The sequence below is a fragment of the Rhipicephalus microplus genome, chromosome 9 (genome assembly GCF_043290135.1).
Source record: "Rhipicephalus microplus isolate Deutch F79 chromosome 9, USDA_Rmic, whole genome shotgun sequence".
NCBI lineage: Eukaryota > Metazoa > Arthropoda > Arachnida > Ixodida > Ixodidae > Rhipicephalus > Rhipicephalus microplus.
Genome location: NC_134708.1, coordinates 79,126,269 through 79,148,956, shown reverse-complemented (window position 1 = coordinate 79,148,956; position 22,688 = coordinate 79,126,269). Strand labels below are relative to the sequence as shown.

The 22,688-nt window shown below is 49.7% G+C and overlaps 1 protein-coding gene across 1 annotated transcript; it reads right to left on the bottom strand.

Annotated features, from left to right (window-relative positions):
* Window positions 1-784: 784 nt before the first annotated feature.
* Window positions 785-2,370, bottom strand: LOC119164731 (prolyl 4-hydroxylase subunit alpha-1-like). The gene has a single exon (XM_037416941.2). It carries the CDS (start codon window positions 2,365-2,367, stop codon window positions 844-846), a length of 1,524 nt encoding a protein of 507 aa, XP_037272838.2. The 5' UTR covers window positions 2,368-2,370; the 3' UTR covers window positions 785-843.
* Between the last annotated feature and the right edge of the window lie 20,318 nt (window positions 2,371-22,688).

Here is a 22,688-nt window from a genome sequence, read left to right as displayed (position 1 = left end):
GTGTTGAATAGATGGATGAACGGACACACAGACAGATGCATGGACGTACTCACGGATGGCTGCACCGACGGATGGACGCATGGACGGACACATGGACGGACGGATGATTCGCCCCACTCTCCATCATTCACTCCGTGGATATGATGCCATTTTTTATACAACTTCACCAGACCCTTCTTGTCACTATCCCCTCGTAGTGGTTAACACCACTTTAAGAACATTCATCGCTTTTGTGAAGTTATTTTTATGCGTTGCTTTTATGCACTTGTGGACAGGACCACGTTCAGGCCACTGTAAAACAATTTGGATCCGAAATATCCTTTATGTAATTTGCTTATTTTTGCTGAATTCGATTACTTTTATATTGAATTCGTAGCCTTTCCATCCATAATTCTTTTCAAAACCATTTAATATCGATGATCGTTAAAAAGGACATGGTATTCTTAGCTATCACTCTTGTTAGCTTGTAAGATCGCCCAAGGAGTCGACAATCCCTCCATTGTGAGATGGGCAAAGAGCATGTATTTTAACTTGAGGCATTTGGAGCAATGTCGTCGTATACACTACAAATGTTGGGGACGCAAAACATTCGTGGCGCTCAGGTAGGTCGTTTTCGTTCAAACTCGATTACTTTCGCTTTCGCAAAGAAAAGGAAACACAAATATACAAAGTATAAAACTATAAGCTAGAAAAACCGTTGTGAAGGCGAATGTTTTATCAAAGTAGACTACATTGGTACATACATTCAAGCAGTAGAACTTTCAGTCATACTGGTGCAGAGTTTTTCACGCTTCTTGATAACACCGTGCGTAAACGTAAGTGCCGTACAGTAGGAGCTGCTCACTACGAAAGCGAATAGTCAAGGTCCCAGGGCTGCGACCACTCGTGCATCCAGAGCGTGGCGATCCACTTTGATCCACGCAGCACGGGGCAGGAGCCGTGCGTGGTGCTGTGGTCAATCTGCCGAGCACTCGTCGGCGGGTCTTGCTTCAGGTTGAACCAGAAGAGCGCCGATCCGCGACGAGGCCTGATGGAGAGATCAGCCTTCGGAAAGGCGGTGGAACCACCCTGCTTCACGTCACTCAGGTACACCAGAAGTGTGGCCAGCCGTTCACCCTGTTCTTGCGCTTTGTCTAAAGGATCAATGTGCTCGCTGTAGTGTCCACCGGCGGCGTAGTTGAGGACCTGTAGTTTCTCGGCGGATTCCATAGTAAGGCCGGTGAGCACAGCAGCACGCTCGTAAACTCGACGCGCGCTTCCAACGTTTTCGAGCCAGGTGAGGGCCGCTGTTCTGGTATCCGGCTGGTTGTCGCTCCCATTACCTTCGTTCACCAAAGCGGGTTCCAGCTCGGTAGCTTCCCGACGCAGAGCTGCGCATTCGTCGTGGCTCAAGAAGTCGTGCACAAGCCAGAGTCGGGGCTCTGAGAGGGACAGCTCTTCTACCGCCAAGGGCGACAGAGTAGCTGCGCCGTGCTTTCCGGACGAGAGCCAACAACGCAAACGACCACTGGGCCTAGCGTCGGAGTCGCGACTGTCACGACACAGCGTGCCGAAACGTGTATCGCTGGGAAACCTGAGGCGTGGATTTCCCAGAAGGGCATCTCGGTAAGGCCACATTGCGGGAGTCTCTGGCGGCCGACGTACGACGGCCTGCCAGGATGTGGAATTCGCCTTCGGCGCCGAATATTCCATCTCTGGAAGGTGGTAATAGAAGAAATCGGTGTAGCGTTGGTCCTCTCCAAGTTTGACCCAAGCAGAGGCTGCTGAACGTTCGCTCCGGGAGCAGTGGACGCCCAGCGACAGGGCGTCGTCCGGCGATAACAGATTGCGAAGGATCGGAGAGCACAGTGTTGTGAGGGCGTCTGCAGCCGTCAGGCCGTACGCGTTCTGGAGTCTGCACACATTGGCTGCTGCGCCGTCTACGTCATCTTCTGTGGGCCATGCAAGCAGACGATCATTCTCGACTAGCGGACGGGGGCAGCGAACGATTCGAAGAACGTCAGCTGTGAAGTGAAGTACCGAGATCCTTAAAAAGTTGAGCAGTACCCGTTCGCCAGAGCGAGCTCTCGATGTAAATGATGGTTCATCGCGGAGATTGAGGTGCTCTGGAGGAGAGATGAGTGCGACGCGTCGCCATGTGTTGCCACAAAGCTCCATGTGACGCTGCAGAGCTGTGACGAGAGCCTTCTCCGTCCGAAGTAAAACCGTCAATCCCGGCATGGATCGAAAATATTCGCTGCATTGGAATAAATCTACGGCCGTCGCCCCCAAGAGGACCAACGAGAGCCACATCTTCTTCTTTGATTCTATTTCTTGCGCTTGCTTGTTTAGGCCGTTCTTGACGGTGCAGCTATAGACCCACTGCATGTTACTGGCCATGACTGAGGAAATACATGAAAAAAAAAAGCATCGAGAAAAACATCAGGAAAAAAGAAATCAAGAATAAAATGGCATTTTGTGAACAAATTTAGTGAAAACGTTAGAGAGCTTTTTAAACAAAGTAGCTAAATAAAAGTTCTCACATTGAGCATTATCGCAAAGTTTCAAGTGTTTTTATTTTAAAATTTAATGACATGAGATGAATTGGCAAGAATTGTACTCAATAGTCCTGAGGAAAATTACGTAGGGAGCGCTAGGGCTCCGAGTTCTGATAGTTATACTTCCACATATAGAAGACCATGTGAGTGCGTGAGGCGCATGTTCTGCTTGTTAGCCTTCTACTAAGGCTCAAACCCACTGAGGGGAGAGGAGGGGGTTCTACTACTCTCACGTCATGATTGCATGATTACAAGAGTTACATAAATAGAGAAGATGAAGTTTCGCTTCAAAAGCAAAAGAAAATTGATTGTGGGAAGAAGTGAGGCTAAGAGGCCACAGCTTTAGCTTGGGGCCGGGGATAACTGAAGAAAATGATGACATAAAGAAACGTGGTGACTGCAGCGAGGGATGCGATCGTTGTGCTATCAATCACTTGAACGCAAGCGTATCGGTGAGGACACAGGCACAAAAGTATGAACCTGCTGCCACTCGTCTCGTTTGTGACGATACGGATCGCACGACCCTAGATGACTTTGCCCGGAAGGCCAAGCCAAGTACACAGTTAATCTAAAATCCATGCACCGTTCTCCCCACTCAATCTTTCCTCCACACGCCTTAGACGCGACGGAGTCAGCCAGCGTGTACTCTCTCCACCTGGGCAACCATTCTTGGCAACTGATGCACGCTTATTCACGCGCGAAGAACAAACGTTGCGTGGGACGATACTGTTCAATTGGAGTTTCGGCGGGACATGTCCCTCTCATAGACATCGCAATCAGTGGGACAGTAATGATGAGGATGATGATAGTGGCCTATATGTATGTTCACACCTACTTTGGGGGACTAGTCAAGAAAGGAATAATTTATAGAATAAAGTAATCGCATGTAAATTTCATGACTAATAATTTAAAATAGAGGTTTAATAAACTAAATATGCAAATTTTGAGACGAAGTCAAGACTGCCCTGATTCGCTGAGAAATTTTTCTACCGCGGAATAGGGTCGAGTAGAGTAGACTGGAGTAGAGTACAGTGGCACACACTTACGCTCTGTTCCCCGAGAGGAACAAAGATCCCGGTGATCATCGCGAACTCACTTCGTCTAGTTCGTGATTGCGGCGATCGTGCGACTATAAGAAAAAGAACTCTTCATTCACCACCTTAGGTTGCGCTAATTGTGTTCTCATCCAGTGCTGTCGTAGTTTTAAATTGCGTAGGTTTTTGGTGTTGCTCTAAATCCAGCGCTTAGTGCCGCTCCGCTAGCAGGAAACCTGAGGTAGTGCCTTTCACGCGCAACATAGCGAGTCTCTTGGCAATCGCGCGCTAGTCGAGGCGGTGGCGCCCTCTCTCGCCGGATATTCCAGAAGTGTTTGACGTGATTTGAGCTAAATCATGGCAATTCATTTTTGGTTATTTTTGTAGTTTACAACATTGCTGACCTTTCTAATTTATTTTGCACTGGTTTTGAGCAATCTTAGACTTGCTTTAGGCCTGCGTTGAACTCTGCATGACTATGCGACGTAAGCGTGTAAGTCGGCGCCCTGACTCATGAGTCGAATCACTTCGACTCCCTCAGACTGAGATAGAGCCGTGAGTCTAAGTGAGTATGGGTTAGAATTAATGTGGCGAGTTTGGGTTCGAAAGAGTCCGGCTGAAGACATTTTACGTGAGTGTGAGTCCGGCTCAGGAAGGAAATTGGCGACTATGACACCGTGGAAGCCCTAAGCGTGAAGATCAGGACATGAGTGAGTCTGATTGAGTTCCACATGTTTGCCGACCTATGGACGGCAGACAGTGGAAGGACAAGCCCGTTTACTACACACCAAGTGCCGAGTTTCGTACACATCTAGTTTCCTACACATCAAGTGCTACACACCAATGTGCCGACTGCGGGGCAAAAGCTGTATCACCGCTGCTTGAAGGTGCTATTTTGTAGCGCTAAGGGACATGACGATAGTATAGCGCGAGAACAAAACGACGACACAGAGACAAGAGGGACACAGAAGACATGCCATACCAACTAGCCCAAGCTGCCACACTTCTAAGCTAAGGGGCAGTTGACGAGATTGGTGCTATGCAGTATGACCTATTGGTATTCCACGGTTGGTTGGTTGGATCCTCAACACCTTAGCGCAACCCACTTAGGGGGATATGCCATGAATTGAACGGTGCCTTGCTTTTTAAATTAATTCACTCCTTGAAAGAGAGGGTTGGAATAGTTAGGTAATATAGGTAATAATATAAAAGTGTTAAATTTCTGAACAAAAAAAACCTTGAACAGAAAACATAATAAACACACAAAAAAGGAAAAAAATTATACATAAAATAAATGAAGTTATTTATTTTTTTAAGCATTCAATTCTTTTAGATTCTCGTGAGAAATTTGTAACAGCGGTAAAAACGCTCCTGTGGCTGAATCCAAATGCAACTGCGCCAAATGAAAGAATCACCGGAACTGTCAAAATTAAGTCCAACTTTCGTAGGGGTTCTCCTAGTACATTTTTCCTTTGACTTTTGAATTTTTGGCATGACAAAAAGAAGTGCTCCAAAGATTCCCTCTCATTACAATAAAGGCACAAAGGCGGCTGTGCCAGACCCGACCTGTGAAGGTAAAAGTTCAATGGAAAGACTCGACAACGCAGCCTGGTAATTACTATTTCTTCCTTTCTTGATGAACATCACTTGTTCTTCCAAGGGAACTTTTTAGCTGTGGGTAGTCTGATACAAACAAAGGAGATTTTTCGATGTTATTGGCCGTTGTGCGTTTTTCAAAGCGTGCTGCTGTGATATATTCCGAAGTAGGAAAAATAAGTAAAACAGGACAATCAAGGGAAGATACAGCTAGTGCATCTGCATGCTCATCCAGAGCTAAACCTCTATGGCCTGGTACCCAAAGTAGTCGAACGAGTCGCACATGTCTAGGAATGAGCGAGCAGAAAGTTTCTAAGGTACGCGAAAAAGTTGGTGAGCTTAAGGCAGTACGGGCCAGATTACGACAGAGCGCGAGCGAGGAGCACATGACAGGCGCAGGAGAGCTGTGCAGAAAATATTTTTTTTTTCAATGGAGCGTCCGCGGCGTTGTGCGCAGCTGTGATATTCGCAAAACAGATGATCATGCCGTTCTACACATATTAGAGAGCTTCATTTTCCAGACGCGATAGTCTTTCTTGGTGACCTTCGACAGAAAAATTTTGGTCTGTATGTCTGTATGTCTGTACAATTGTCTGTTTGTCCACCCTAACGATACCTCAAACGGCACCAAACGGCCAACCCCATCCGCAGCGCCCACCAATATTGTTCAACGTTTAGCGTTCGTTGTTGTGTGATTATCAATTAAAAAGCAAATACTGCGCATATCTGAAGCGCCATAACAACATGTCCATGTTTTGTACGTCTGCCTTTATACTAGAAAAGGCACACACAAGTAACTCTAAGGACTGTAGCGTTTAACGCGATGCGCTGACAGTGAAACGCGATGCTCAAGAAGGTGTTTCCAACGCTTTGCTGCGACGGCACGGTGGTAGCACCTGCCCGTCGCTTTGCATTCTACACCTTATCACCTCTGCGACTGGCGCGCATCTTTCTCCGAGGTCGTGCACGCCTTCGTTTTCGAAGATAACTGCCAGATGGCGCTCGTGCCTAACGTGCCAAGATGCGCTTGTTCGCCTCCGTTACACGCTCGAGGCACTCTAACGCAGCGCCTTCAGAATACTATTCATCGATTTTCTTGCGTAGAACATCAAATAAACGTTTTGTTCACTCTCTCACACGTCTGTCTCGCGCTTTAGGGTCCGTCGCTTGGGTTCGCCATGTAGTCATGTCATACCATACAGTTTTGCAGCTTTTCATGTGAACGAAACCTCCTCAGAAGCAGCAAGGCCTTGAATCATAAATCATGTCATTCATGACATTGATGCCATGATTTCATGTTATGAATAGTCAGTTGTGCTTGTCGTACAAGCATATTATGACATACCAAATTTCGTATTGAGGCCGCTATCGAAACGGCCAGGAGAGCTAAAAGTCGTAAGTGGCTAGATAGATAGATAGATAGATAGATAGATAGATAGATAGATAGATAGATAGATAGATAGATAGATAGATAGATAGATAGATAGATAGATGGATAGATAGATGCGATCAAAGGCGCCGAAGTTCGCTAAAAATGCTTCGCATTAAAAAAAACGTAGAGCTGGGCAAGCGGCATGGCTGAACATTTGGTCAACTTTGAATTGCGGCAAAAATATTCAGGCCACATGGAACCAAAAGAACAAAAACTAGGCAAGGCGAGACATATATTTGTGTATCACCCATCACTTTCTATGCTGCCTGAAGTGCCGTGCGCTGCAGCTGCCATAGACACTAACGCCCCTATTTTGTTTAAAGAAAACTCTATGAGTTTAAAGGGTGCACTTGGAATGCTTTATCTCAGCCTATATTGGACATATCTAATTTGCAATTAGAGAGATTTACGGGTTATTTGTCAGTTTTAGACATTAGGATTGCACTGAGTTTATCTATTTTGCCACATAAAAGCTTTCTGCCTTACCAAGAAGAAAAAGAAACAACTCTTTAAAATAATCAGTTCTGGGCCGATCCCACTGAGAAGCCATGAGCCATATTTAAGGCGTCTTCACCATCGTCATCAAATCCGGTGGGTTATTTGGAGATTTGGGCGAATATCTTCTGCCTAGGTGTCAGGCGCGAGCCCTTGAGCTCTGGCTGCCCCCACCTTTTGTACGGCATACGATTGGTCCTCGTGGACGAAGCTGAGAAACAGTTTCCCAAACATGCATGGTTCGAGGCTGCATCTCCGTCTGGAGCCCCACTGTAAAACCATCTGACACCCGGTGTAACGCAGGCACATTAGTGTGGTAAACCTTTTTTGTACATGCCACTGGATGGAGCTATGCCTCCACCGTACCTAAAGCCCATAAATGACTTTAACCGTGCCTTAGTAGCGCGTTTGCTTTCTCTCGCCATCGCGCGCTCATGGCGGGCTTCGCCCCATAAACGGTCCAGCTCGCTCGTGTCACGCTACTATCGGCGTGCTCGCGGCCTTTCGATGAAATAGACGTATGCCGAAACTCCTACCACGAGATATAGCTGTATGGTAAACATGAATGACCGGTGGTAACAAGAAAGTCATGGTATATGCATTTCATGAACAGCATTATATACATGCCGCACTCATCGTGGGCTTGCGGCTGGTTGTCTCACTTGACTTTGATGATGATGATATGTGGGGTGTAACGTCCCAAAACCACCATATAATTATGAGAGACGCCGTAGTGGAGAGCTCCGGAAATTTTAACCACCTGGTGTTCTATAATCGCCTGACTTTCACGAGGATGGGCATTTTGTTAAGATAGTGTGTGACGGACATGAATGAATGGGGGAAATACGAAAATGATGGGGGGAATTTCATGCATAACGTGATTTACATGCCACGCTCATAGTGGGCTCACGGCCGCTTGGCTTCCTTGATATTTCCGAAAAAAGGTTACGCGTGAGGTGACTGTATGATGAACACAGACGACAAGTGCTAACACTAAAATCGTGACATGCACGTCAGTGTTGACGTGATTTACTTGAATGATAGGTTGTAACAGGAAAATATGGCATGCACGTTATGCAAGCCGTGGTTTGCATGCCGTGCTTCTGTTGCATTGGTGGCTGGTTCGCTCTCTTGATATACGTCAAAACTGGTGTAGTGGGATGTTACTGAATGAGGAACATAAATGACAGGTTGTAACAAGAGGATGTGACATGTTTCTTGTCCCCACCTCTCATTCACGTTCGTCGTACAGCAACCTCCCGCAATACCATTTTCAGTATGTACCAAGCTAGCGAAAGAGCCGTGAGCGTACCATTAGCGTGGCGTGTAAGCGATGCAGTAGATGTCATTCATGGCGTTATTTTAATGTTACCGTCTGTCGTTCATGTTCGTCGTACAGTCACGTGACACAATAACATTTTTGAATGTATTACAGATAAAAAAAAAACTTTATGACGCCATTTCAACATGGTTTCAGAAAAAATAGGTCGACTGAAACGGCGTTGCTGGCGCAGAAAGAATTCATTCTTGGAAACTTTGAACAAAGACGCCTAGTACTAGCCCTTTTGCCCTTTTTATTGACTTTAAGAAAGCCTTCGATAGTTTAAATTATAAAATACTTCTTGCCAAACTTGAAAGATATGGGAATCGAGGACGTTTCACTGAACTCGTAAACTCTTATTTGTCGCATCGACGTCAATACTGCCACGTTCCATTTCCCAAGTTTTGTTATCCTCCCAAAACGCTACACAATTCTCAGCGCAAACCGCGCCTGGAGTTCTCTAGAAGCTTTCAGACTGTATTAGACCATTTGAATAAGATCACGCCTACTCTGCAAACTGTACAGATTATTCTGGAACCTACGCCACCACCAGCGATAACGCTAGATCATTCGACGGCAGGAGTATAAATGCCGACGTGCTTCGCCGCTTGTCAGTAGTTGATCGACGGCCGACGCTCCGTTCGCTGTTGTCAGTCCAAGACTGCTATTGTAATCAAACTTTCCGTTAACCGGGCACAGGTTCGCCCAAATAAACAGTTAAATTCCAACGCGAAGTCTCCTTTTTTTCGGCCACGTCACGACCCCGTGACATCTGGTGGAGGTGCTGCTTCTTTGATGTTCCGGACGCCCCCTTCAACCGCTACCCCAGCCCAGGCGGCAAAGAAGACACGGACGCTAACCCTGAACAGCGAACAAGCCGCAGGCAGAGTGGACTACAACCAGATTGCGGGCCCCTTCCTGAAGCAGCCAGGCAGACCCGGATCCCGACATCAACTACTGCAACCATGACCACCCCCATGCAGCCTGCACCACTCCTGCTCCGGCAACCCAAAGAGCCGCCAACTTTCCGCGGTTCACCACTGGAAGACCCGGAAAGCTGGATCGAAAGGTTCGACCGCGTCGCCGCCTTCAATGACTGGACAGACGATGACAAGCTCCGGCATGTGTATTTCACCTTAGAAGATGCTGCTCGGACCTGGTTCGAGAATCAAGAGCGAACCCTTACAACGTGGGACGTCTTTAGCGCCAGGTTCCTCAATACTTTCGCAAGTGTGTTACGCAAGGAGAAGGCCGCAGCTCTTCTCGAAACCCGCATGCAGATGCCAAACGAAAACGTGGCGCTATTCACGGAAGATATGATTAAACTTTTCCGCCACGCTGACTGCGACATGTCCGAGGAGAAGAAGGTCCGTCTGCTCATGCGAGGAGTAAAGCAGAAACTCTTCGCTGGGCGGATCAGAAACCCGCGAAAGACGGTCGCCGAATTCATTTCAGAAGCATCTACGATAGAGAAGGCGCTCGAGATGCGCACGCGGCAATATAACCGTAGCTTCTCGTCTACAAGGTACGCTGGCATTCAAGCACTTGGAACCACTGACTTGCGTGAGACGATCCGAGCGATCGTGCAAGAAAAGCTGCGAAAATTACTTCCTTCAGCGCAGACTCACGTGGAATCCATCGCGGACGTCGTACGCCAGGAGATCCAGCAATCGCTGGGCGTTTCTCAGCCTCAAGAGCCTCAGCTGCAAGCCATGAGCTATGCTGCTGCAGCCCGCCGCCACGCCCCTCCTCCACGCGCACGCCAAAACACTGCCCCATCGCACTTCCGTCGCCAGACGCCACCGCCGCCACCACCCCCACCGACGTCCTACCGTTCGCCAGCGGCCCAGCGCAGTGCGCAGAGGAAGACTGACGTTTGGCGCACCCCTGACCACCGCCCGCTCTGCTACCACTGCGGCGAGGCCGGACACACATACCGCCGTCGCCAGTACCGACAGATGGGGCTGCGTGGCTTCGTCGTAAATGCACCACGCCAATAGCCAGTAGAACGGCCACGTGACATCGCCGACTACCTTACAGGAACTCAGTGAACACCAAGAAGCCTTTCCCGTTCACCGTCGCCCAGCCGCCGCACGTCACCGCACCACCGGCAATACGCTGGCCCAACGCGGGGTCGGTCTCCTAACCCGAATCCGGGAAACTAAGGGCAGCAACCGATGGAGGTGCGGTTGCTGTGCGACGAACTACCGAAGATCCTCCTCCGACGACGACGCCGCGATGGAGCTTTCCGTACACAACGCCAACCAGGCAAAGCCCTGATGGCGAAACCTTACTTACCGAAGGTGACCTGACGACGCAACATGGAAGCAGCGGAACAAGCTGACGCAGCCGTCACCCGACGCCACGCCCTAACTGTAATGCGAGACGACGAACTAGCGACCTCGACGTTCTTATCGACGGCCACAGTGTGACCGCTCTCGTCGATATACTGGAGCCGACTACTCCTCCATCAGTGGGTCGTTCGCCGCGAAGTTAAAGAAAGTTAGGACAGCTTGAGAAGGCCGTGAAATCTGCACAGCCGGAGGTCATCTCGTAACGCCTGCAGGAATCTTCACAGCGAGAGTCACCATTAACGGCCGTATTTAGCCTAGAGACTTCGTAGTTCTACAGCGTTGCTCGAAAAATCTCATCCATGGCATGAACTTCTTATGCCTCCATGGTGCTGTCATCAACCTAAAAACAAAGTTGATAACGTTATCCACAGAAGAAGCACTACCGCCGCGCACGCCGTCAGGAAACCGTGCCTTGAATGTGCTGGAAGAACAAGTCACCATTCCGCCTCGCTCAAGCATCATTATTTCAGTCGGCGCTCCTAAATCCCCTGACTTGGAAGGCGTCGTTGAAGGCAGTCAGCATCTGTTGGTCACCCGAAATATTTGCGTCGCAAGAGGAATCGCAGTGCTGCGGGGAGGCAGAGCAACGGTTTTGCTCACGAATTTCAGCAATGAGTACAAACATGTGAACAAAGGAACAACGGTCGCATACATCGAAGAAATTGTCGAAGCCACCAGTGCTTTCGCCCTCGCCGATTCTGCGGAACCTGCTCAGAGGAACCAAGCCCCTCCCATAGCTTTCGACGCCAATCCCAGACTTCCGAACGATAAGCAAGAACAGCTCAAGGCCCTGCTCCTGCAATACGAAGATTGCTTTTCGTCGTCATCAAAAATTCGGCAGACCCCAATCACGAAACATCGCATCATGACCGAAGAAAATGCCAGACCACTTCGTCAGAGTCCGTACAGGGTTTCGACGCGAGAACATGAGGCCATGAATAGACAAGTTGATGAAATGCTGCGGGATGACATTATCCAGCCGTCCAAGAGTCCATGGGCATCCCCCGTGGTGTTAGTGAAGAAAAAGGATGGGACCCTACGTTTCTGCGTCGATTATCGCCACCTGAACAAAATCACAAGAAATGACGTGTATCCTCTCCCACGAATAGACGACGCACTTGATCGACTCCATAACGCGAAGTACTTTTCGTCGATGGACCTCAAGACTGGCTATTGGCAAATCGAAGTCGACGAAAGAGACCGAGAGAAGACGGCGTTTATAACACCGGATGGCCTCTTCAAGTTTAAGGTGATCCCTTCGGTCTTTGCTCAGCGCCTGCAACTTTTCAACGCGTTATTGATACAATACTGGCAGGATTGAAGTGGCAGACTTGCCTTGTGTACTTGGACGACGTCGTCGTGTTTTCTTCGAGTTTCGACGAGCATTTTCGGCGCCTTGAAGCTTTACTTCAAGCCATCAAGACGGCCGGACGCACTGAAGCCAGAAAAGTGCAGATTTGCGTACGAGGAGCTCTTGTTTCTGGGGCACGTTATTAGCAAGTCCGGAGTTCGTCCCTGTCACGGACGGCCATTTTTGGCGACACCGCGTCACGGCAATTAACGGGCGCCGTACTCCCCGACTGACCGTGAGAAACGGCGGCGCGTGAAAGGGAGCCGAGAAGTGCAAAATGGGGTGCTCTTCTTAGAACGTCGCCGCCGACGGTTAATCCTTTTGTAACTGTGGCGGCGTCTGCAAGGTCGTAGAAGGCCGCGGTATACCCCGAAAAAGGATTAGACTACGAGACACACCGGCGGAGAGCCAAACGTTTGACCGTTCCCACGGGGAAAAGCGTGGGAAACGCTCTGGTGGCCAAGCCGTATGACAACAACCCGACAGGTTGTCACTCTCGCTAGTTGAGGCCCCTCTCCCAATTAAAAAAGGGGTGGGGTCAAAATATTTTTGGGGCGGAGTTTCCCCTCAATTAAACGCGCATGATTGGACCCAGGTAGAGGTCTCTTGTCCCCAAGGAAGAGAGCGAGGAGACACGAGGGAGATTTCAGCGCAGGATTTTGCCCTGCTAGGCAGACTAGTCGCTGACCAAGATGGTGTTGAAACAGATCAACAAGCATCTCTTCTAGAAGCTTTTAGTGTGGCTCTGTATCGGCTGGCCACCTAAACTTAGCCGTTCGTCTAGTTGTGACGCGATATTAACGTCTGCAACGTAGACATCGGGACTTAGCCTCGAGTTAGCTCAACCTGCTCGAAGTCACCTGCAAGCACTAGCCTCCCGGAGCCACCAGCGTTGCAACACCGCCGACATCGCAGTCGTGCCAAAACTCTCTTCGACTTTTCGCATCCGATCGTCGGGGACACAACGCTGCCGGTCATCACACGTATGCCTTCACCTGTTTATGTCTTCGAACTTTCTACTCCGTCGTTCTATTCTTGTTAGTTTGTGTAGTTTGTAATGGTTCTCTCTCGTAAGTTGATTTATTGTTACTGTTATATATTTCTTTAGTTGTATCAAGTGTTGATGTATTTTGTTAGCTGTATTGAAGTGTTGTATTCGATCCCGTATGCTGCAACGTCACTAGAGTAAAAGTTTGTTTTGTTTTCCCACGTCTCTGATCTTTTCACTGTCTCTGCTTGCGTACGGAACGAACCAACCTGCTGTCATTCCCGTCGCCGACTTCGCGCTGGCGACGCTAGAGTGGCAGCTTGTAACAAAACTTTGCCCCCCACTTTCAGAATGTTATTCATAACATTTGTTCACACGGAGGGGAATTTTTCGGACAACAAGAAACAAAACACCTCCAACAAGGGAGACATGAGGGCTATCCCTCTCATACACAACATAACTAGGCAGAGCGCATCAAAGTAACAACAAAAGAAAACAAACAAACAAATTGTTAGAGTACCAGTTTCAGTTACACGCAACAATATCAAGGCGCCATACAACAAGAAGAGGAAATAGCCGTGTACGGCAGCCATCAATACAGAATACACTGCACGAATGTATACTATGAAACAAAACAGAACAGGTGCGCTCCTTTACTGTAGGGCAATCCTTCAATGTGCATCACAGCAAGTAAAAACAACCAATACACCAAGCAAAAAGAAAATAACTCATAATACATTTCTTATACATTGAAATACGTACATACAAACAGAAAACAACTGACGAAAAAAAAAACAACATGCTCATAGACCTCTAGAACTATATCCGGCTCAAGTAATCTGCTCCCACGTTTTCGCTACCCTTAATATGCGTAATGGTGAACTGGTACTCTTGGAGAAGTAAACTCCATCGAAGTACTCGAGCGTTCAGCTGTTTTGCCCGTTGGATATAACTCAGAGGCTGGTGGTCTGTCTGGACACAAAAATGTACACCATGTAAGTACATGGAGAATTTCTGAATTCCCCATACCAACGCGAGACATTCGCGTTCGATGGTACTATAGGAAGCCTCCCGTGGAAGCAGCTCTCGGCTGGCATAAGCTGTGGGGTGGAGCTTGCCTTCGTGGGCCTGCATGAGCACGGCTCCGAGACTTGTGTCCGATGCGTCCGTTCGAAGTACGAATGGTTGGTGCAAATCTGGTAGCCGTAGTATCGGCTCCGTCGAGACATGTTGTTTGAGACTTTGAAAAGCCTCCTCGTGGGCTGCTGCCCATTTCACCGAGTGAGCTTCGCCCTTCCGAGTTAAATCTGTAAGGGGAGCACTGACTTCTGCGTAATTCGGGATAAATGCCCGATAGTACCCGGTCAGACCGAGGAAGGCGCGCACTTGTCGCTTGGTTGAAGGACGTGGTGCAGCTTCGATCTTGTCGAGTGTTTTCCCCAGTGGTTGCAATCTGCCCCTGCCAACTCGGTGTCCCAAGAAGTCGATTTCTTCTACCCCAAAATCGCATTTACTGGGGCGCACTGTAAGTCCGGCCCTCTGTATGCGCTCAAAAAGCAGTCCCAGAGACCTAAGGTGCTCTTCCCATGTCTCGGTGGCCACCAGTACATCATTGTAGTAGTGGTCCACACCGGGTATACCTTCTGCAACCTTCCGCATCAACTTAGCAAATACAGCAGGCGCTGTCTCTTTGCCGAATGGCATGAAGCGGAACTGATATAGTCCCGATGTCGTCGAGAAGGCCGTCTTCGCCTTGGACTCTTCGGTCAGCGGGATCTGCCAATAGCCCTTCACGAAGTCGAGCTTCGAGAAATACTTCTTCTTTCCCACTGTAGCAAACACCGCGTCAGTTCTTGTCATAGGTTCGGAGTCGGCCACCAGAACGTTGTTCAGGCGTCGAAAATCGATACACAGTCGATTTGTCCCGTCGGGTTTCTTTACCAAAATGACTGGCGAATTATAAGGTGACTCTGATTTCTCAATGATGCCGAGCTTCTCCATCTCCCACACCTCTTTCTCTACACCTTCCCGCGTTGCAAAGGGAAGAGGGTATTGTTTCACGTGGACGGGGTTACTCGTGGTGAGTTCGAGGTTGCAGTGGACTCAGTCAGTTTTGCCCGGGACATCTGAGAAAATACGAGCGTGTTCCCTGACAATTCTTTGCAGCTGTCCGATCTGCTGAGCGTCCAGTTTGTCGGAGAGCTTCACGTCTTCTTCCCCTTCTACTTTCAGCCAGTCAGGGGTTGGAATATTCTCGTCCTCGCTCGATTCCACAACACCAAATGTCACGTTGCATACCTTGGTGGAGGGGCTGTCCCTCTCCTCGTATCTCTTTAGTAAGTTGGCGTGGAAGATTTTTCTGCCGCCAGCCGTGTCTACGACGTAGTCAGCTTCACCTTTCTTTTCCCGGACTTCAAAAGGGCCCTTCCATTGCAGCAGCAGCTTGTTCGTGTCGGTGGGAAGTAAAATCAGTACCTTGTCCCCGGGGTCGAAAGTCCGCTCCTTCGCCTTTCGATTGCACAGCTTCGTGTACCGTGCTCCGGCTTTTTCCAACTCCTCGTGTGCCAGGCGGCACGTTTCCTCCAAGCGGTTCCGAAGGTCGAAGACATGCTGGTACGTCGTCTTAGCTTCTTCAGTCAAGTCGGCGTTCGTCCACAGCTCCTTCAGTATCGCCAAGGGTCCCCTCACATGGCGGCCGTAGAGAAGCTCGAAGGGTGAAAACCCCATACTGGCCTGCGGAACCTCCCTATAGACAAAGAGGAGAGGTGCCAGGTAGCGGTCTCAATTTCTCGGTTTTTCGGCACACATGCGCTTCAACATTAATTTCAAGGTGCCGTTGAATTTTTCCACCAAGCCATTCGCCATGGGGTGATACGGGGTGGTGTGGAGCTGGCGCACGGAAAGGAGCCGCGCTACTTCCTTCATCAGGTCCGATGTGAAGTTCGTGCCGCGGTCGCTCAGTACCTCGTGGGGGACGCCAAATCGGGAGAACATCTCGACCAGGGCTTCGGCCACTCGCTCAGTTTCGATACTCGGGAGCGCCACTGCGTCTAGATACCGGGTGGCATAATCCATTAAAGTCAAAATGTATCGGTTCCCATGCTTTGAGGGCGGGTGAATCGGTCCCACTATATCGATGGCCACTCGCTTGAACGGGGTGTCGATTATGGGTGCCCTCCCCAGTGGAATATGTGGTACACGGCCCTTTGGTACGGTGCGCTGACAAATGTCACATGAGGCGACGAACCTTTTTACGTCAGCTGTGATGCCTGGCCAAAAGAACTCCTCCGAGATCCGGTCCTTGGTTTTCTGCGTGCCCAAGTGTCCTGCCATGATGTCGTGTGCCGTTTTAAGCACAGCTTCTCGGTGGCAGCGCGGAACGACTAATTGGCGTACAAGCCGTCCGTTGGTCTCTGTGTACTGTCGGTACAGCAGTCCCTGTTCTTCTTTGTACTCGATGATTCCCTTTTCATTTCGGCATGTTTGCTTTCTGCCGATCTTCTCAAAACACTGTTTGAGTGTCGCATGTCCCCTCTGCTCGCAGCCATAGTTATGTCCCGGCAATTCCGCCGTGGTCCCAGGCGTACGAAGCTTGGCAAATTTTCCCGGCTGTGCATGCGCTTGGGAACGGGTTATAGCTGCTGCCACAGGCTCTTCCCTTAACTCCTTTGTCGCGAATGGTTTTTCAGTCTGCTTTCTGGGATCATTAGGAGGTCTTACGCTTTCGATATTACCCAGAATGAGGTCATACAGTGGATCTTGCAGACATAGTGCTGTCAGATTGCCAGTAAAGTAGGGGGTGTCAACCTCAATCCGTGCTTCGGGCAGCATCCTCGCTGTTCCGTCAACCAAGTAGACGAGTCTGCTTGTACCTGTCAGCTCGTCTTCCTTCACCAACTTCCTCCGCACGATTACTGTGTTGCACCCCGTATCCCGCAACACTGATATGTCTGTGCCTCAGAGGGTCCCTGTGGCCACTGGTAGGTTCTCGGCCAGATTTTTCGGCGGTGTCACCCTTACGGCGTTGACGACGGGGACTTTTTCGCCATTCTTAAGCTCGACATACCCGTCGCATATGGGATCCTCACGCGTTTTCCTTGGTGCGTAGAGGCAGGATGCCTGGAGTGAGTTATTTGCTCCTGACCGGCAGTCGTTTGCCCTATGTCCTTTTTTCCCACACTTGAAGCAGACGATGGCTACATCAGCGGCAGGTATGTTGCGACACAAGTGTGGTGGGTGATTCGCACGATTGCAAATATAGCACCGTGGTAGTGGTGAGTGGCTGTTGCCTCTTTTTTCGTATTTCCCCTTTTCGTCTGTTATGGGACCATCTTTCTTTGTTTTCGCTAGGCTTGCTCCACCCTGAGCTTCCAAAAACTGGTCTGCCAGCTCAAGCATGTCTTCCAGAGATTCCGCCCTCCTTTCTTTCAAATATAATGCCATGTTCGAACCACATCCATGCAAAAACCTCTCTCTAATCAACAATGCTCGGAGGGACTCGAATTCTGTCTCAGTTTTGGACAGCTCAACCCATCTATCGAAGTGTTGTCTTAAGCGAGCCGCGTACTGTGTTGCTGTTTCACCCCCTACTGGCCTCTCCTTATTAAACTTGTCTCGGAACCCATCCGCCGTGAAGCGAAAGCGCTTCAGGAGGGCGGTTTTAACCTTGGTGTAGTCCGCTGCATCTGCAGGCGGTAGCCTGCCATAAACACTTAGCGCCTCTCCTGTAAGACATGTCGAAAGCGCCGTCACCCATTGGCTTTCAGGCCACTTTTGCCCTCTGGCGATGCTCTCAAACCGGCGTATAAACGCATCTAAGTCGTCCCTTCCTTCGTCAAAGGTGACGAGCAGTCTACCTGCGTGTATTCTCCAACTCGGCTCCTCCCCGGCATCGCCGTGCTCACTGCTGGATCTGCTCACACTGCTACTCTCATTGAGGCGAATCTTTCATTGCAGTAACTGCACTTCCCGTTCTCCGGCTTCCCTAGCCGCTTCCCTTGCCGCTTCTCGTTCTTTCGCCCTTTCTTGGCGCCCTCTCTCCTTTTCTTGGCGTTCTCTCTCCTTTTTTTCGCGTTCTCTCTCCCTTTCTTTTTCCTCCCGGGCCAGTACCCGCTCTTCTCTGGCTAACGCCTGCGCCTGTTCCTGCTGCTCCTTAACCCATTGTCTCAGTTCGGCGCCCTCGAGGCCTAACTGTTTACCGTACGCGATCCACTTATCAAAATCCATACACTCCATGCTGCAACTGTCACTATAATGCCACTATAAAAATAACGCCATCATATGCAGGATACAACCGCTTCAACTGTGCGGCTCTATAGCACGCTATCCGCACGGTTCTCGTTCACCCCTCACTGTCTTACTCTTGTACGGAACGTCCTGTCTCGCGGACGCCAGTTTTGTTACAAGCTGCCATTCTAGCGTCGCCAGCGCGAAGTCGGCGACGGGAATGACAGCAGGTTGGTTCGTTCCGTACGCAAGCAGAGACAGTGAAAAGATCAGAGACGTGGGAAAACAAAACAAACTTTTACTCTAGTGACGTTGCAGCATACGGGATCGAATACAACACTTCAATACAGCTAACAAAATACATCAACACTTGATACAACTAAAGAAATATATAACAGTAACAATAAATCAACTTACGAGAGAGAACCATTACAAACTACACAAACTAACAAGAATAGAACGACGGAGTAGAAAGTTCGAAGACATAAACAGGTGAAGGCATACGTGTGATGACCGGCAGCGTTGTGTCCCCGACGATCGGATGCGAAAAGTCGAAGAGAGTTCTGGCACGACTGCGATGTCAGCGGTGTTGCAACGCTGGTGGCTCCGGGAGGCTAGTGCTTGCAGGTGACTTCGAGCAGGTTGAGCTAACTCGAGGCGAAGTCCCGATGTCTACGTTGCAGACGTTAATATCGCGTCACAACTAGACGAACGGCTAAGTTTAGGTGGCCAGCCGATACAGAGCCACAATAAAAACTTCTAGAAGAGATGCTTGTTGATCTGTTTCTACACCATCTTGGTCAGCGACTAGTCTGCCTAGCAGGGCAAAATCCTGCGCTTAAATCCCCCTCGTGTCTCCTCGCTCTCTTCCTTGGGGACAAGAGACCTCTACCTGGGTCCAATCATGCGCGTTTAATTGAGGGAAAACTCCGCCCCAAAAATATTTTGACCCCACCCCTTTTTTAATTGGGAGAGGGGCCTCAACTAGCGAGAGTGACAACCTGTCGGGTTGTTGTCATACGGCTTGGTCACCAGAGCGTTTCCCACGCTTTTCCCCGTGGGAACGGTCAAACGTTTGGCTCTCCGCCGGTGTGTCTCGTAGTCTAATCCTTTTTCGGGGTATACCGCGGCCTTCTACGACCTTGCAGACGCCGCCACAGTTACAAAAGGATTAACCGTCGGCGGCGACGTTCTAAGAAGAGCACCCCATTTTGCACTTCTCGGCTCCCTTTCATGCGCCGCCGTTTCTCACGGTCAGTCGGGGAGTACGGCGCCCGTTAATTGCCGTGACGCGGTGTCGCCGAAAATGGCCGTCCGTGACAGTCCCGATCCACGAAAAACAGCCGCCATCGCCGACTTCTCGCCGCCCACTGACAAGAAGGCGGCGTGCCGTTTTCTGGGCCTGTGCGCCTATTATAAGCGGTTAGTGAAAAATTTTGGCCGCATCGCCGATCCTCTCACTAACCTTACCAATGCCGACGTGGAGTTCAAGTGGGAAACGCCATAGGAACACGCTTTCTAGGAGCTTAAACATCGCCTCCAGACGCCTCCGTTACTTGCCCATTTCGACGAATTCGCCGAGACAGAAATACACACTGACGCAAGCAGCGTAGGTCTTGGCGCCATTCTTGTGCAGAGGGCTGACGGACTTGAAAGGGTTATTTGTTACGCCAGCCGATCGCTATCCCAAGCAGAAACCAATTATTCCACAACAGAAAAGGAGTGCCTCGCCATCATCTGGGCTACGTCGAAATTTCGCCCCTACCTCTACGGCAGGCCCTTCAAAGTTGTGAGCGACCACAACGCCTTGTGTTGGCTAGCTACCTTGAAGGACCCTTCAGGTCACCTCGCACTATGGAGCCTGAGACTTCAAAAGTATGACATTACCGTCATTTACAAGTCCGGCAAGAAACACTCCGACGCCGACTGCCTCGCTCGTGCGCCTGTCGACCAACCACCGCCCGACGACCCAGATGACGACTACTTCTTGGGAACGATAACTTCCGACGACTTCGCTGAACGACAGTGGGTCGACCTGGAGCTTAAGGCCCTAATAAAATACCTCGAAGGCAGGAACGCCGAAGTCCCAAAGGTATTCAAGCGCGCACTTGCGTCGTTTTTTCTGCGAAATGGTCTTCTCCAAAAGAAAAACTTTTCACCACTCCGAGCCAAGTACCTCCTTGTGGTGCCTTCAGCTCTGCGGCCAGAACTCCGGCAGGCCCTGCACGACGATCTGATGGCAGGGCACCTCGGTGTTTCTCGCACGCTCGCGAGGATACAAGAAAGGTACTACTGGCCACGTCTTACCACCGACGTCACTCGTCATGTGAGGACATGCCGGGACTGTCAGTGACGCAAGGCACCGCCAACAAGGCCAGCGGGACTTCCGCAGCCAATTGAACCACCTTGCCGACCTTTCCAGCAGATTGGTATGTACCTACTGGGGCCGTTCCCGACGTCGGCTTTCGGAAACAAATGGATCGTGGTAGCTACCGACTACCTCACTCGCTACGCCGAGACAAAAGCCCTTCCCAAAAACAGTGCATCCGAGGTAGCTTAGTTCTTCGTCGAAAATATTGTCCTACGTCACGGCGCCTCGGAGGTTCTTATCACCGACAAAGGAACGGCATTTACTGCCGACTTAACTCAAGCGATCTTGGCATACAGCCAGACAAACCACCGCTGGACGACAGCGTAGCACCCACAAACCAACGGCCTCACCGAGCGGCTTAACAAGACGATCGCCGACACGCTGGCAATGTACGTCGATGTCGAACACAAGACGTGGTACGCCATCCTTCCGTACGTGACCTTCGCATACAACACGGCGTTGCAGGAGACGACGCAGATATCTCCATACAAATTGGTCTACGGAAGGAGCCCGGCAACGACGCTCGATGCCATGTTACCCAACGTCACCGACGAAGAAAACCTCGATGTGAGTGAGTACCTTCAACGCGCCGAAGAAGCCCGACAACTCGCGCGACTCCGTATCAAAAATCAACAGACGACCGACAGCCGCCGTTACAATCCTTGACGACGCTTCGTGGAATACCAGCCCGGTGAACGTGTTTGGGTGAGGACACCGATACGTCGACGTGGACTAAGTGAAAAGCTTCTGCGACGGTACATCGGACCGTACAGGGTGGTTTGACGTCTCGGCCCACTTGATTACGAGGTTGTCCCCGACGGCATCAAGAACTCTCAACGACGCCGATCGTGACCTGAAGTCGTCCATATCGCGCACCTCAAGCTGTTTCATGCGTGTTAACAAACTGAAACAGTGTTGTTTTGTATTATTATTGTATCGTAATTTATTCATTGTACTTTCTTACATTATTGTTGTACCTTCATCTTTAGTTAAAGCATCGGGACGATGCCTTTTTCAGAGGGGGGCAATGCCACGTTCCATTTCCCAAGTTTTGTTGCCGTCCCAAAACACTACACAATTCTCAGCGCAAACCGCGCCTGCAGTTTTCGAGAAGCTTCCGGACTGTAGTAGACCATTTGGATACGATCACTCCTACTCTGCGAACTGTACAGATTATTCAGGAACCTACGCCCCCGCCAGCGGTAACGCTAGAACATTCGACGGCAAGAGTATAAATGCCGACGCGCTCCGCCGCCTGTCAGTAGTTGATCGACGGCCGAAGCTCCGTTCGCCGCTATCAGTCCAAGACTGCTACTGTAATCAGACTTTCCGTTTACCGGGCATGGTTCGCTCAAATAAGCAGTTAAATTCCAACGCAAAGTCTCCTGTCTTCGGCCACGTCACGACCCCGTGTCAATACATTAATCTTAATGGGCACTCATCAGAAACGCTTACGGTTCATCAGAAAGTACTAAATAAGAACACCGCGCACAAATTACGGGGCCCAGATGCTGAGAACAACCTTGCCCTCTGTGTTAAACCTGCTATCACAGAATGATTTTGACATTCATTGTTGGAAGTCTGCACTTCGTTCTTTTTGGTGAGCTGATGTCTATAATGCCAGCTTTGAAGTTATTGTGATGTTTTTTATTGTGTGTAGAATTATGTATGCTTTCTGTGTGTTTATGCTTATGTACACAGACAGACAGACAGACAGACAGACAGACAGACAGACAGACAGACAGACAGACAGACAGACAGACAGACAGACAGACAGACAGACAGACAGACAGAAAGACAGACAGATAGATAGATGGATAGATAGACAGATAGATAGATAGATCCTTCAAAGGCGCTAAAGTTCGCAAAAAAATGCTTCAAATATAATGAATGCCGACAGCCGAGTGCGTAAGTGCCCCACAGTTCGCATTTGTTTATCGTGGTAGTACGCATGCGCGCACGTGTGGACATGTGAAAATGCAG